Genomic DNA, 14,860 nt, shown 5'->3' on the forward strand with positions numbered 1-14,860 from the left:
GTGACAGAGGGGTAGCTGGCTCACCCTTGCTTGTCCAAGATAGTCTTCATCCAGTAGGTGGAGAGAGGCTTGTGGTATAATTCCACGAAGCAGCCTTGATGCATGGAAGTATCTCTGAAAGCTTAGCAGTCTTTTCACCTTTTTCTTGGTACCAATTTCCCCTGAGTGAGGTGTATCTGTGAAAGTAATCAAGTTCCAAGTTATATATTTAAAGAGCTCTATTTTCTCCACTATGTAAAAATACAATGTATTACAAAGGAGAGAAATTTTAAAGATACTCTCAATGCTTTCTTAAACATAGTCTACTTAACTCGACGTTTGAAATTATTGTAGAACAAAAATTGATATTATATATTACATGTGTTAAAATTGTTGAGATATTTCCAAATGTAATTTTGGAAGACATAAAGTATATACATTAAAAACCTCATGTTCTTATTAATGATGTGGATATACTTAGTAAGCGAAATCTGCATACTTGGGCATGCGTGTAAAGGAAGAGTTAAGCTTTTTTTTCTGCTATATTGGAACCAAGGGTCCACAATTTAGATCAGTTTCTTAACCTATATTCTAATCTGATCAAATTCTTCTCCTGAATTGGAAGAGTTGAGAATACACTACCTTAGACACGAGGAAATGTTCCCTAATGTCCCAGGAATATCAGTGGCAAAGGAATGCATAATCTCAACATAAAACTGACCTACAGTTCCCTGACATGAGGCAGAGAGGGTGTTTCTTTCTAATGGAGTATATTCTCTTTTTGCTGGTGGCCATAAAAGTCTGATTCTATCAGTAGAGATATTTTAATGCTCATGTCACATGTACCTTTCAAAACTTGACTGTTGATATCGTGATGACTGTCCAGAAATAACCCAAGCACATTATTTGAATGCCTGTCATGGTATATCTTGTCCCAGCTGCAATTCTATGAATCACTCTAGGGCCATGTAAGTGACATCTGCTGCCAATTTGGATCTGGAGTCAACTGAACGGAACTCAAAATTACAATGGATGCCAGAAGCAGAGGAAACAATAGACAAGGGTCTCCTTAGCAAGGTGGCATGCCCCAATGACACTGAGTGACCAACGTCAGTTCATTTCTTAGGTTGTCTTATGCAGGCAAAGGCTTAATGCAGAGCAGACAAAACCTACTGTTCTCTGGAAATACTACTTGATTAAAATTCCTTTTATTTTAAAGTGGATCTAGATTTCATTTGTGGAAAGAGGCAAGTGAGTACATACGGAGATAGGCATACAACTGAAGTAGGTGTTTAGGCACACACCAATATAAAGAATATTAGCAATATTAAGTAGTCCCCCCCACCTCCCATCTGCAGTTTCGCTTTCCATGGTTTCCATTACCCATAGTTAACTGGTGTTCAAAAATATTAAGTGGAACATTCCAGAAATAAACAATTTATAAGTTTTGAGTTGCACACTATTCTGAGTAGTGTGATGAAATCTCTCGCTGTCCCACTCCATCCTACCCAGGGCGTAAATCATCCCTTTGTCCAGAGTCTACGTGCTGCGTATGCTCCCTGCCCGGTCGTCCCTTAGTAGTCATCTTGGTTATCAGACTATTGAGGTATCGCAGTGCTTTTGCTCAAGTAACCCTTATTTTACTTAATAATGGCCCCAAAATACAAGAGTGAAACTGGCAATTTGGACATACCAAAGAGATGCTGTAAACTGCTTCCTTTAGGAGAAAAGATGAAAGTACTTGACTTAATAAGCATTGTATCATCTCACATTATCATAAGAAAAAGAAGATGAGTACAATACAATAAGATAATTTGAGAGACCATATTCACACATATGTTTATTGTAACATGTTGTTACAATGATTTTATTATTATTAGTTATTAATCTCTTACTGTGCCTAATTTATAAATTAAAACTTATCACAGGTATGTATGAATAGGAAAGAACATAGTATATATAGGATTTGGTATTATCCACAGTTTCAGGCATTCACTCGGGGGCTTGGAATGCATCGTCCACAGATAAGGGGGACTACTGTATATGTGGACTCAATTTGACTGGTGAGTCCTCACTAGTTTCTATCAGTTTATCAAATAAAATTACAGGATCAAGTGGTTCATTCATTTATTTAGCAAATATTTTGAGTGTGACTAAGTTACAGGCACTGATCTACGTAGTACTTGGTGAGATCCTGAAGCTCTAGATCTCCCTGTGAGCAAGACAAAGATGCCTGTCCTCATGAAGCTTACATTCCAGCATAGAAAGACAGACAATAAGCAATAAACATAAAAAGGAAGTAATTTATAAAAAGGTGTAAGAAGGTGATGAGGGCAAAAGATAAAAAAAAAAAGGAAAGCAGGGAATGAGGGATTAGGATTCTATGTTGGGGTTGTCAGGGTTGGCCTCAGTAGAGGGTACAATTTTATCAGAACTTGAAGAAGATGAAGGAGCTGGCCAAGCAGATATCTGGGGAAATGCCTTCCATACAGAGCAATCAGCACCAATAACCCTAGAGTGGGAAACATGCCTAGCATGCTGGCAGCAGGAATTATGTAGGTGGAAACAAGAGAAAAAAGGAAGAGAGAGGAGGCCTTAGAGCAACGGAGGCGTAAGAATTATACAGGGCCCTGTAGGCTATTGCAACAGCTTGGGCTCTACTCTGAGTGAAATGTGGGACACTGCGAAGTTTTGAGCAGAAGGGTGATATGATCATGCTTACATTTAAAAAGGTCATCCTGGCTTCTGTGTTGAGAACAGATTATAGGAGCAAGTTTTGATGCAGTGAGACCTGTTAGGAGGCTATTGAAATAACTGGCAAGAGATGATGGCCGCTCAGATCATGGGGTGGGAGGTGCAAAGGAGAGGGTAGTGAAGCGATCCTGAATATATTTTGGGAACCTCCACGTTTTGGGCCCGAATAACCAGGATAATGGACCTGAGATGGGAAAGGCTGCAGGTGCAGCAGGTATGGGATGGATTTCAGTTTTGCAAATGTTGAATTTGGAAGTCTATTGGAAATTCAGGTGAAGATGTCCAATAGAAATGGTGGATATAAAATCCAGAGCTTGAGGGAGAAGACTGAGTTAGAAATACAAATTTAGGAGTTGTCAGATGAGATTACTTAGGGAGTATGTGTAGACACAAAGAAAAGCATCCAAATCTGAGTTCTGTAGTGCTTCAGCTTTAAAAGGTGTGGAGAAGAGTAGAAAAGATCAAAAGAGACTGAGGAGTGCCCAGGGAGATGGGAAAAAAACAGAGAGAGAGCAACGTTGCTTGGAAGCCTAGGGAAGACAACATTGCAAGGAGGAAGGTGTGATCCTCCTGGTCACAAATGATGCTAGGTCATAGATCAAGTACAATGAAGACTGAGGCTTGACCCTGGGTGTATAAATCTGTCAAAATTCATTTAACTATGCACTCAAAACAGCACATTTTATTGTATGCCTAGAAGCAAAAACACCCTACTAGACAAGCGTATCAAGCATTCATTTTGTGTTTTCAATACAATTTCTCACTAAAGGGAACCTGCCCACCTTGGTGAAATGGCTGAGTGTAGGACTGGGGCAGGCAAAGTACAAAATGAACTATAACTTCTTGTTATGCCAGAAAATAAGGCAGAGCTCAAAAATAATAGGATCATTTAAAAATGACAGAACAGACAACTCGAAGGACAAATATGGGGAAATGTGAGCTTCAAAATGTCTAATGGAGGAATGGATCTTAAAACATTGACTGAAAGAAGAATCCATAAGTCCTTACTGGTAGTAATCAAGTAAGTAAGTAAATAAATAAAGAGAAGGGAAAGCTCTTCCTTGCAGAGATTGCCAACCAATAATGTAGATTAAATAATAGAATTAGAAATTTACCACTTTCCAACCTTCATATTAATAACCGATTCAGGCCAGAATCTTCAATGGATACTAAAATTAAGTTGAAAGGTTAAAAAGCAACAGGATAATTACATTGTATCAAAGTATCTTCTCAGAGATGACATTCATTAGAAAGGAAAAATGGGTAATATTTTAGTGGACAAATGTAGAAGGGGCACCATCTTCACTAAGTAATCAAAGTTAACATCATGAGTGATGGAGGAACTGATAGATATCCTACACTTCCTGATGTAATGTTCGAACACAACATTGCCTATGTACTGTTCCTGCCCCAAATACACATGACCTCAATAAAAAGGAAACATCAGTTGAAGGAAACAACAAAGCAATAGACCTTTCCTTGAAAAGTGTCAGTGTCATGAAAGACAAAGCCTCAGGTGGTGTTTCATAATCGTGGATACCAGATATAGCACACTAAATCCAACGCACGACCCTGAATGGGATCCTGGATCAGAAAAATGTTTCCATAACTGATATGATTAGGACAATTTGTGAAATGTGTATATGGATTTAAATATGAGTTACATATCATATACTCAGACATGAGTTGCATACAATAAATGCAGATGATAAGAAATGATAATTTCTATTCACTAAAATTATCACATTGACATTAGTAAAATATTACTAACATAATGATGCTATGAGCTAAGAATATTAAGTTTAGATTCTTTTGTCCTTAAACCAAACAGGAAAACAGCAAGTTTCTCTCCTTCTCTACTTATTTTTTTTTGCCCTGTAGTCAAACAGGTAACAGTCCACCAACGTGACAGAACATAGATCTTTTGATCTTTATTTAAATTTTTTATATTTCTTGGCCTTAATTTTTACTTAAAAAATATTGTGTGAAACATTGATATAATTATGAAGTGATCCACCTGATCAGTCTAGTACCCATTTGACACTATACATAGTTTTTATATTATTGACTATATACCCTATACTGTACTTTACATCCCGGTGACTCTTTTGTAACCACAAATTGGGCTTCTTAATCCTTTCACCTTTCTCACCCTCCTCAACCCCCTCCCATCTAGCAACCATCAGTTTGTTCTCTGTATCTATGAGTCAGTTTCTGTTTTGTTTGTTCATTTATTTTGTTCTTAGATTCCACATGTAAGTGAGATGATATGGTATTTGTCTTTCTCAGTCCGACTTACTTCACTTAGCATAATATCCTCTAGAATCAGCTAAATTTTATAGATAGCACAACTAAATTCAGCTTGTGAAAAATGAAAAGATTTCATTCTTTTTTATGGCAGAGTAATATTCTGTTGTGTATGTATACCACAATTTCTTTATCCAATCATCTGTTGATGGATATTTCAGCTGTTTACGTATCTTGGCTATTGTAAATAGTGCTGCAGTAAACATAGGGGTGCATATATCTTTTTGAATTGAAACTAATACAGAATAATACTGAACATCAACTATCATTAAAAAAATAGTCATGGGGATATATAGTACAGCATAGGGAATAGAGTCAATAATATTGTAATAATTATGTACAATGTCAGGTGGGTAATAGACTTATTGGGGTTATCACTTTGTGAGGAATATAAATATCTAATCACTCTGTTCTTTTGTATACCTGAAACTAATAAAAAATAAAACGAAATATAAAAAAATTGTGTTAAAATATGATGTATCTTGATAACTGATTTATTTGGCACCCTCTTAAATTTTGAGCCTCAGATAAGTGCCTCATCCTCTAACCCTAGTTCCGACACTGTCACATCTTTGGGTCATAAGCTCAGATAATGTAAAAAACATTCAATAATAAAATAAATCTCATAGTTAATTTTTCATGGTAACCTTTCAGTTAAAAAGATTTAGTATATACTGTCATTCACTGTGAATGTGTTCAAAGTTTTGGAACAAATTGGTTATAATGATGTGTATTTTTCATTTGTGCAATTTCAAACTTACTGTCTCAGATGGGTAGGTAGATATCTGCCTAGTTGTAGTATTAATTGATGGCCAATATTTTGTAAAATACCAAGGCAAGCCATGACAATGCCATTTAACACTTCTATGTGGGTATTCTTTAATCAATAAGAAAATCATTCAGAAGTGATGTTAGATAGCCATTTTTGAAAACAAGAAGGCTTAATTTTCTTATTTGAGGACATGTATAAAGCTAAATGAAAAAAATATCATCAAGGTAGCTCTCTAGAGGGTAAGAACATTCAATAACACAAGACAAATCAATTTATTTAAAACAATATTAATACCTTATTTATAAACTGTCATTTAGAGAACACTATGCGTGATGAGAGATAATGAAAAGCTAGCATATAAGAAGCTGAAAGTACAGTTGGGAGAATCCATATGGGGAATAACCTGTGAAGGAATCACTATGCTGTGTAATAATCCCATATACTGCTTTTTGAAGAGTTGAAATGTGTTATATAATCACTGGATAAGATCTGACAGATTTGTTTCAAAAAGGACTTTCAGTGAATAGCTAGTAAATTTACTTTGATAATTAGATACATTGTAATATGTGTTTCTAGATAGAAATCTAAATGATTAAGGGAAATTTTATAGATAGCTAACTAAATACAGCTTGTGAAAATTTGAGAGTCTTAACAAAGTGCCTAATGATGAAATGCTGGGTTCATTTAATGTCTTTATATAATTTTAAAAATCATTATTTAAAGGCATTCACAGTTATCCTAATGGTGCTTTTTATTTGAATTTTGTTGTTTTATGGGTTATGTGTACCCAAATTCTCATTTGGAATAGTTATAAAATGGCGCTCCAAAGCGTTTCATTACCCAACCTATGTGCGTATTGACTCTAACTGTGAAATTCATTTTCTGCTTACTTTTTCTTTTATGAATTTCACAAATATGTGCATATTAACACATTCTGTACTATTTAGACACTAATTTTAGGGCTATGAAGTTTATATTGGCGTTTCCAGTATACTAATTTAAAAAAATTCACAAGTGAGTGTTGGCTTAAATGCAAAAAATGTGAATAAAAATTATTTTCATTTTGAGTACCTTCTCTACGGCATATTCTCTTTATAAGGGCTGATAAATTTTTGCACTAGGAGAAGCCTTAAACCTAGAATAAGTACCTGGGATTGAAAGAAAGCTATAGGACTGTTTCTGTCAACTGTATACCTAGCTCCTTCAGAAAGAGCTATATCCACTGTTTCCAGAATTTGAATAGTTAGTAATTGGTGCAGAAGTAGCTCAAGTGATACTGAGAACAAAGAAAGCCTTTTATGGTTAAGAGAGCAGAATTGGCCTCAGGTAATCAAGAAGACCCAACTCCATAAATCTAGTTTCAATACTTTCAGAGAATTAATCCAACACAATCTTTCAAATAATGTGTTATTAATAAATGCCCTACTCTGATAATTATTGCACTATCAATTATTAGCTAATACTTATACATGATATAGTTATATACTATTATATTATAATAATTATATGATAATTGTAATGAAATTCCTTGCAGGATTAGTGGAAATTCATGTTTGTTTATTCTTCTTTTATAAAATTTTTAATATGTCTTGTACTAAAGAATTATTGATATGAATAACTTATTACTTCCCAAGGTCAGAAAACATCTTACCAAACTTTGTAACATCTTGTACCTTGCATCATCTTATACATAATGGAAACTTCATATACGATTTGTTGATTTAATTTAGATAAATTCTCTCAGCTTACAGAAACGTCATCAAATGCCATTTTAAAATAATAAGCCAATTTATAAACTGCAAGATGTTACAACCTACATGTTAGTGTTTTAAATCATTTTCTCAACTCCTCAAATGGACTTCCAGGGCCGAGGTCCTCCTGCTGCCGCCATTTGCTGGGATTGATCTCCCCTCTAACACTAAGCTGTTCCCTGTGTGATTGCAAATTTGCTCTTATTCACATCTGACTTTCTTGTTAGGTTATAAGGTCTTAGAGGCAAGAGTCCTGCTAGTTTTCTTTGAATTTCCTCTATATCCTGCATGTTATAGGTGTTAAATACATGATGACAGAATTGAGTAACTTTCCTATATCTGTGCTCCAGTTCTAAGGTCAAAAATGATGAAACTTGAAGAAATCAGGTTGAAATTCTAGTTTTAGATACACAGTTAAAAAATAAAAGAGAGAAAAAAATTGGTTTAATTTTAACTGTAATGACTTCAGTACTCAAATCTCACTTTTCACAGTTTAGCATCTCTGGATTAAAGTCTCCATTTATTCATAAAAAGAACTAGCTGCCAAAAAGCTTTTTAAATATAGAAATGAAATTACAATATTGATACCTGATGTTGTATATAAAAACCCTAAAGACTTCATAAAAATACTGTTAGAGCTAATAAATGAATTCAGTAAAGTTGTAGGTTGCAAAGTCAATACACAAAAATCTGTTGCATTTACATACACTAATAATGAACTATTGGAAAGAGAAATTAAGAAAACAATCCCATTTACAACTGCATCAAAAAGAATAAAATATCTAGGAATAAATATAACCAAGGAGGTGAAAGACCTATATACTAAAATACTATAAGACATCAATGAAAAAAAATTAAAGAACACACAAATAATCCCAGACAACAAAAAGCTAAAGGAGTTTATCAGTACCAAGCTAGTATTACAAGAAATGTTAAAGGGATTTCTTTGAGAAAAATAATAAAAATAAATGAAATATACAAATAAGAAAATATCACAAAGGAAAAAATTGTCACTGACAAAGGCAAACAAATAATTAAAGCAGTGGATCAACCAACACTAAAGCAAAGTAAGATGATCATGTGTAATTGTAACAGTAAATTAAAGGATACACACAGACATTCAACTCACACAAAAAAGTAAAAAATAATGACAAAAACAAAAATGTGGAGGGGGTGAATAAAAATGTTAGTGATTACAGAATGTGTTTGAATTTAACTGACCATCTACTTAAAGTATACTGCTATAAACATAGGTTGTGTATATGAAGCACATGGTAACCACAAACCAAAAATATACAGGAGATATATAAGAAATAAAGAGAAAGGAATCCAAACACAACACTACAAAGAGTCCACATCATATAAAAGAAGAGAGCAAGAGAATAAGAAAGGAACAGAAAACTACAAAAACAATAAAAACAATTAATAAAATGTAATGACTACATACTTATCAATAATTACTTTAAATGTAAATAGATTAAATGCTCCAACCAAAAGACCAGTGGGTCAAGAAGAAGTGGTATATATATACAATGGAATTTTACTTGGCTATAAAAGAAATGAAGTCTTACTATTTGTGACAACATAGTTGGACAAGAGGATATTATGCTAAGTGAAATAGGTCAGACAGAGAAAGACAAATGACAAAACCTACATACTTATATGTAGCTATAAAAAAACAAAATAAATGGACAAGCAAGATGAAGCAAACTCATAGATGTAGAGAACCAACTGATAGTTGCCAGATGGGAGGGGTATTGGGAGACTGGGTGAAAAAGGTGAAGGGGTTAAGAAGTACTAATTGGCAGTTACAAAATAGTCATGGGGATGTAAAGTACAGCTTAGGGAATATAGTCAATAATATTGTAATAATTATATATGGTGTCAGGTGGGTGCAAGACTTATTGGGGGGTCACTTTGTAAGTTATAAAAATGTCTAACCACTATGCTGTACATCTGAAACTAATACAATATTGAATGTCAACTGCAATTGAAAAAAAAAAAAGAAATTAAAAAATCCACACAAATAAATGTAAACATATTCTGTGCTCATGGATTGGAAGAATTAAGGTTGTTAAAATGTCCATATTACTGAAATCAATCTATAGATTCAATGAAATCCCTATCAAAATTCCAACAAGCCAATTCTAAAATTTGTATGTATGACCATAAAAGACCCCAAATAGCTAAAACAAGCTTAAGAAAAAAGAACAGAGCTGGAGGCATCATGTTCTATAATTTTAAACTATATTATAGAGATATAGTAATTAAAACACTATAGTAGCGGCATAAAAACAGACACATAGAATAGGGAGCCCAGAAATAAATCCACACCTATACGGTAAATTAATTTATGACAAAGAAGCCAAGAATATATAATGGAGGAAGGACAGTTTCTTCAATGAATGGTGTGGGGAAAATTGGACAACCTCACGTGAAAGAATGAAACTGGACCACTACCTTAACATCATACACAAAAATTAACTCAAAATGGATTAAAGATTTGAACATAAGACCTGAAATCATAAAACTCCTAAAAGAAAACATAGGTGGTAAGCTCCTTGATGTAAGTCTCAGATTTTCTGAATCTGACACTAAAAGCAAAGGCAACACAAGCAAAAATAAACAATGGGACTACATCAAGCTAAAAAGCTTCTGCACAGCAAAGGAAACCATCAACAAAATGAAAAGGCAACCTACTGAATGGGAGAAAATAACTGCAAATCAAATATCTGATAAGAGTGAAAAGGAGCTAAGAAGTTAAGTTCTGTCAGCTCAGGTCTTGAATAGAGATGTATTAAATCCCCATGTCATTAGTTCTTCTATGTACAACACTCACGACTTCTTGATGGCTGTCACCAGAAAAAGAGCTTTGCTTCAACACTGCCATGGAGTGGGAGGAGGAGGAGGAAGAGGAAAGTCTTTTTTAAGGCAGGGTAAATTGTTTCTCTAGTTCTACTTTTTAATATGTTTACCTTCTCAACTGCCATTTCTTTTTTATAGTCTTGACAGTGAAGAGAAAACCAACATGGCTGATATGAGTCATAGCGTAGAATAAACTCCTTCCCCAGTACACTTTACCCACACCTGCTACATCTCTGCTAGGAAACGTGCTCAGAAAGTATTTGGGGGGGGTTTGGGGGTCAAAATCCTTGTTCTCCTTGACGACCCAGGCTCTGGTTTTTGGCAAAATGTGCTGTGTTTAGCCTATTGTTTTGCCTAACTAAAACCCATTCCAATCCATGGATTATGAATCTCTAACTTTTGAGGTTCGGGGATGGTTGAAAAACTATTTCCTTTCTGTAAGGAGGGAAAAAGTCTTTAAAAATAAGCTCTTAAGACTTCTCTGGGCAATAGAGATGATTTTCAAAGTCCTAGTTTGAATGAAATTTAAATGAATTAGTAAGAAGTAGATCAAGTTTCCTCGGTCCTAAAGAAGAAATACGTGCCAGGCACAATGTGGTTGTATTGAACCCTCCGCTTCTCAGAGTTTGAAATGTTTAGCAAATCCCGAGTTTTGAGGGCAATGGTTTGTGGTGAGCAAATTGAGGTGACCAAACTTTCAGTTGATTCTAAGTCTCCAGAGGTTAAAACTGCTGTATTAACTCCTTAGTTCTCAGCATATATTGCAAATAAGTGTGGCCTTTTATCTGGAGATATGTGTTTGGATTATTATATTTCACTACAAAAATTCTGGATGTGCATTGTAACCTACACGATCCTCTCCTTTCACTGTCTGCTCGTTCTACACTCTCCCACCCCAGGATAATGGACTAACCCTTTGATTGCCTCTAGTTGTCCCCTCCAAACTACCTCACATCCTGCTGACAGATTTATTCTTCAAGCATAACTCCTACCATGTCAGCCCTCTGCTCCAAATTCTTCAATGGCTCTCCAGTGTCTACTTAGGTACATTTTATTATTAATTCTGGTATTCATGGTCCTCCACAATGTGAGGCAACCTATTTTTCCATTTTTATCTCCCACCAGTTACCCTGCAGATACATAGGGCTCCATTTTTGCTGTGGCCCCCACCCCTTGGCCAGGTCCCCCATGGTTTTCTGCTTCAGTACCAATTCTCACATTCCTTTTCAATCAAATACTGTCTCTACCTGTTGAAACGCCAGCCACCTTTTAACAGCCCACTCAAGTGGGCTCCTCACCTCCCATTCAGATCCTTCTATGAGTCCTCCTCACATTTTGTGGTTGGTATCATAACAATTGGTGTGTTTAGCTCTCCTAGCACGCAGATGCTTCACTCATTATTGTATACCATATTGGGGTAGGACTGTTTTATGTAGCATGGTGGCTGGCTTGAAAGGTGTTTATTGAATGCAGGGATGAAGGGATGAGGTGATTACTGAATGGATATAAACTTTTTATTCTTCCTACCTACACATTACCTGCCTCCTGATAGTACTACCATGGAATTGTTGAACTGAATAAATTGTCCAGAGCAGGGAAGATTCATTCATCTAACACAACAAATAAGAGTGTGATCCCCTGCTTGTAGAACTTGCATTTCTATTTCTTTTCTGAATTTGATGGATTTTCTGAAATGATTATAAGGGCGACTTTACTATGATGGTAGATTAGTACAAAGTTTATTTGTTGGTAGAGGCATGGATAGGAACATATATCTCCAAAAACTTTCAGAAAGCATCCTTTATGTTTTATTCTTTGGAAAGGAAGTACATTGTAAGTGGATTCCTTTTTATAGGTTACAAAGGCTACTTGAACTATATTTCACCGGAGCGAATCCTGTGATTTGAGGGATGTTGTATGTGGTTGGAGTAGAACTCTTTGAATGTAAATACCCACCTTAGTTCATTAGAGAACTTGAGATGCTGACGTGTACACTGAGACTTATCTCTCACGCCTACGGTTCTCCATGGGTTACAGTGGCACCTTAGGTATAATCACATCTACAACTCTTGGGATAGGACACTCTTGAGCAACAAGCTCTCTTTGAGACTCATACCATTAACAGGCCATGGGAAGCTATATATTTTCACATTGAGCTAGATCAGAGAGAAAAAAGAATTGTTTTAGATGACTACTGCAGTGTCCACCTGAATGGGTACCTGAACTGTCCGCAAAGCTATAACTGATGTACCCAATCTACAGCAAACACAACTGGCCTCCTATTCCACTTATTCCATTCATAGGAAGAATAGTGCTTGGGGCTAGGGGGATGGAACTAAGAAATACCGAACACCTACTAAGTAGGTACACATGTGTCATCTCATTTAATTTTCACAAAAGTAGGTATTAGAAAGTTGGTATTAATAGGTACATTCTACAGATGAAGCAATGGATTTGGAAGGTTTAGTAATTTACGCCAAATCACACAACTGATAAGTAGCAGGGCAGGGACTGGTACCCAGGTCTGTCTGATCTTGAAGATGATGCTGTATTCATTATATCCTGCTCCTTACAGGAAAGGACAAAGAGTAGGGGACATGTGAGAGTCCAACACAGCACTCCAGTTCCCTTGGGGTACAGTGATGTATCAGCACTCAAGGACTCTTCGATTCCCTTCTTTTAGAAGAGTATGGTAAAACAAAAACAAGAAAAGGAAATTTCAACAGAATCAATACATATAAGTGTTTTAGCATCAATAAAGTAAAGGTTTAACTAGAAAAAAACAGAAATAACTTCACAGTAAAATTTGGAAGTGATTCTTTGTATGTAACTTTCCTGTTTCTCTCACTAAATGTACAAATGGAATATTAGGAAGTGAATAATAAAGCACTTGTGGGTTTTAAAATTGAAAACACATGTGTTGCTGACACTGACTTAATGTGACTTGATTATTATGTTATTATACAAAGACATTTGCAGACATTGGTTAGTACCTCAAGCTCTGGAAAAGGCAAACAGTTTTGCTATGTACATAGAGCAGAGTGGCAGTTTCTGGGGAAGGGAAAGAGTGGGAGGTACTTGGGCAAACAGGCTGCTCAAAATAAACCTGCAACAGGATGCACACAGGCCTGTGTTTAACCATTTTGGAGCCAAGTCTTCAAGTCACCTAAGATTTTACCTGAAGGGTGTCTGCTGATTGAGACATGGTCTAAGAGCATAATCTTGTCTAGCATGGGCCACTTTCTTATTTTCTCCCTCTCTCCCTCTAGAAAACATGTATGTCTTTCATGTGTTTTCTAAATATTTCTAATTGCTTTTGTAATGTTAAATAATATTCTACTCAGGAATGGTTTTCTAATAAATAGTCAATATTGTTTGATAGCTGTCGATGAATGAAACTGAAGCCCCTTGGGCGTGAATTGGCTATTTGTTCTTTCCGAGTCTCTATTGGTGCTTAGATCTAAGCAGAGTGGTAAATACTGGGAAGGCTCCACCTACAAATATTCATTGAGGACTTACTCTGTGCAAGGTCCTGTGGTGCTTGAATATATAGAACTTTCGAGACAGTGTTTCTGCCCTCAGCCATCTAGAAGGCGGTGGTGGCTTGGGCTCTTTATTGTCTTTCCTACTTTTGCTCCTACTTCAGCTGTGATGGGTAAGATCATACAAAGTGGAAAATATGGGCTCTACTCTCAAGAATGTGATGATTCACTTTGCCTCTTGGTGTGCATGTAAGGGATGTGGCAGGGTGGAGAGAGTGAGAGGACAGGTAGGAGAAAAGGAATGATGAAGGGAGGTCAAAAAAGAAGGGATACACAAGCATCCATCAGACGAGGTCTCTGTACCAATAAAAGCCAACCTGAAAAGAAACGTAAGGAATTTTTTGCACCACTCTGTGAATCCCATAAGGGTTTGAGATTTGCTATCAGTGAGGCTGTGTTTTTTCTGGCAATGGACTGGGTTCTACAGGCCCTTCCAGATGAGGTGAAGCCTAAATGCTTCAGGGGTAGAGTGGTCAGTCGGAAACATGTTCCTAATCTTAGGACTATAGAGACTACAGAACACTAAACCAAGCTTATAGAAGCTGTATTGGAGAACATTATGAACATACACAACCTGCTAAAGCTGTGGAGAGGCCTGGTCAAGCAGGAATTGTGGGGATGCAAGCGGCAAGAAGTGCAAGAAGGTGGCATAGAAATGCGCTAAGAAGTATGCGAAGTGTTTGTGCTGAGCTTTCTCTTGCCTTCTTCATCCTAGCTCATTAGCACTGCATTGCTCAGAATGAGGAGTTTAATTACTGTCTGAAGTGGGTGGTAGAAAAGAAGGGAAGGCAGAGACTTGGTAGCTATAGAATCAGTTCAGCTAAGGACTTGTGGAATGATCAAAGAGGACTGTCCTCGATTGTTGCAATAGCTCATCCTTCCTTTTCCTT

At 36.1% G+C, this 14,860-nt stretch overlaps 1 protein-coding gene across 2 annotated transcripts in view; it reads right to left on the reverse strand.

The window, feature by feature from the left end:
* PDE7B (phosphodiesterase 7B) overlaps nt 1-14,860 on the reverse strand; it is a 289,479-nt gene that overhangs the window by 39,894 nt on the left and 234,725 nt on the right. For both annotated transcript variants that reach the window (XM_019732772.3, XM_019732774.3), the window contains one exon: nt 25-176. In XM_019732772.3, the coding sequence (XP_019588331.3) occupies nt 25-176 (152 nt within the window). The remainder of the gene's footprint in view (nt 1-24; nt 177-14,860) is intronic.

Source organism: Rhinolophus sinicus, chromosome 2 (assembly GCF_057876585.1).
Source record: "Rhinolophus sinicus isolate RSI-liver-muscle chromosome 2, RSI-T2T, whole genome shotgun sequence".
In the NCBI taxonomy this organism is placed as follows: domain Eukaryota; kingdom Metazoa; phylum Chordata; class Mammalia; order Chiroptera; family Rhinolophidae; genus Rhinolophus; species Rhinolophus sinicus.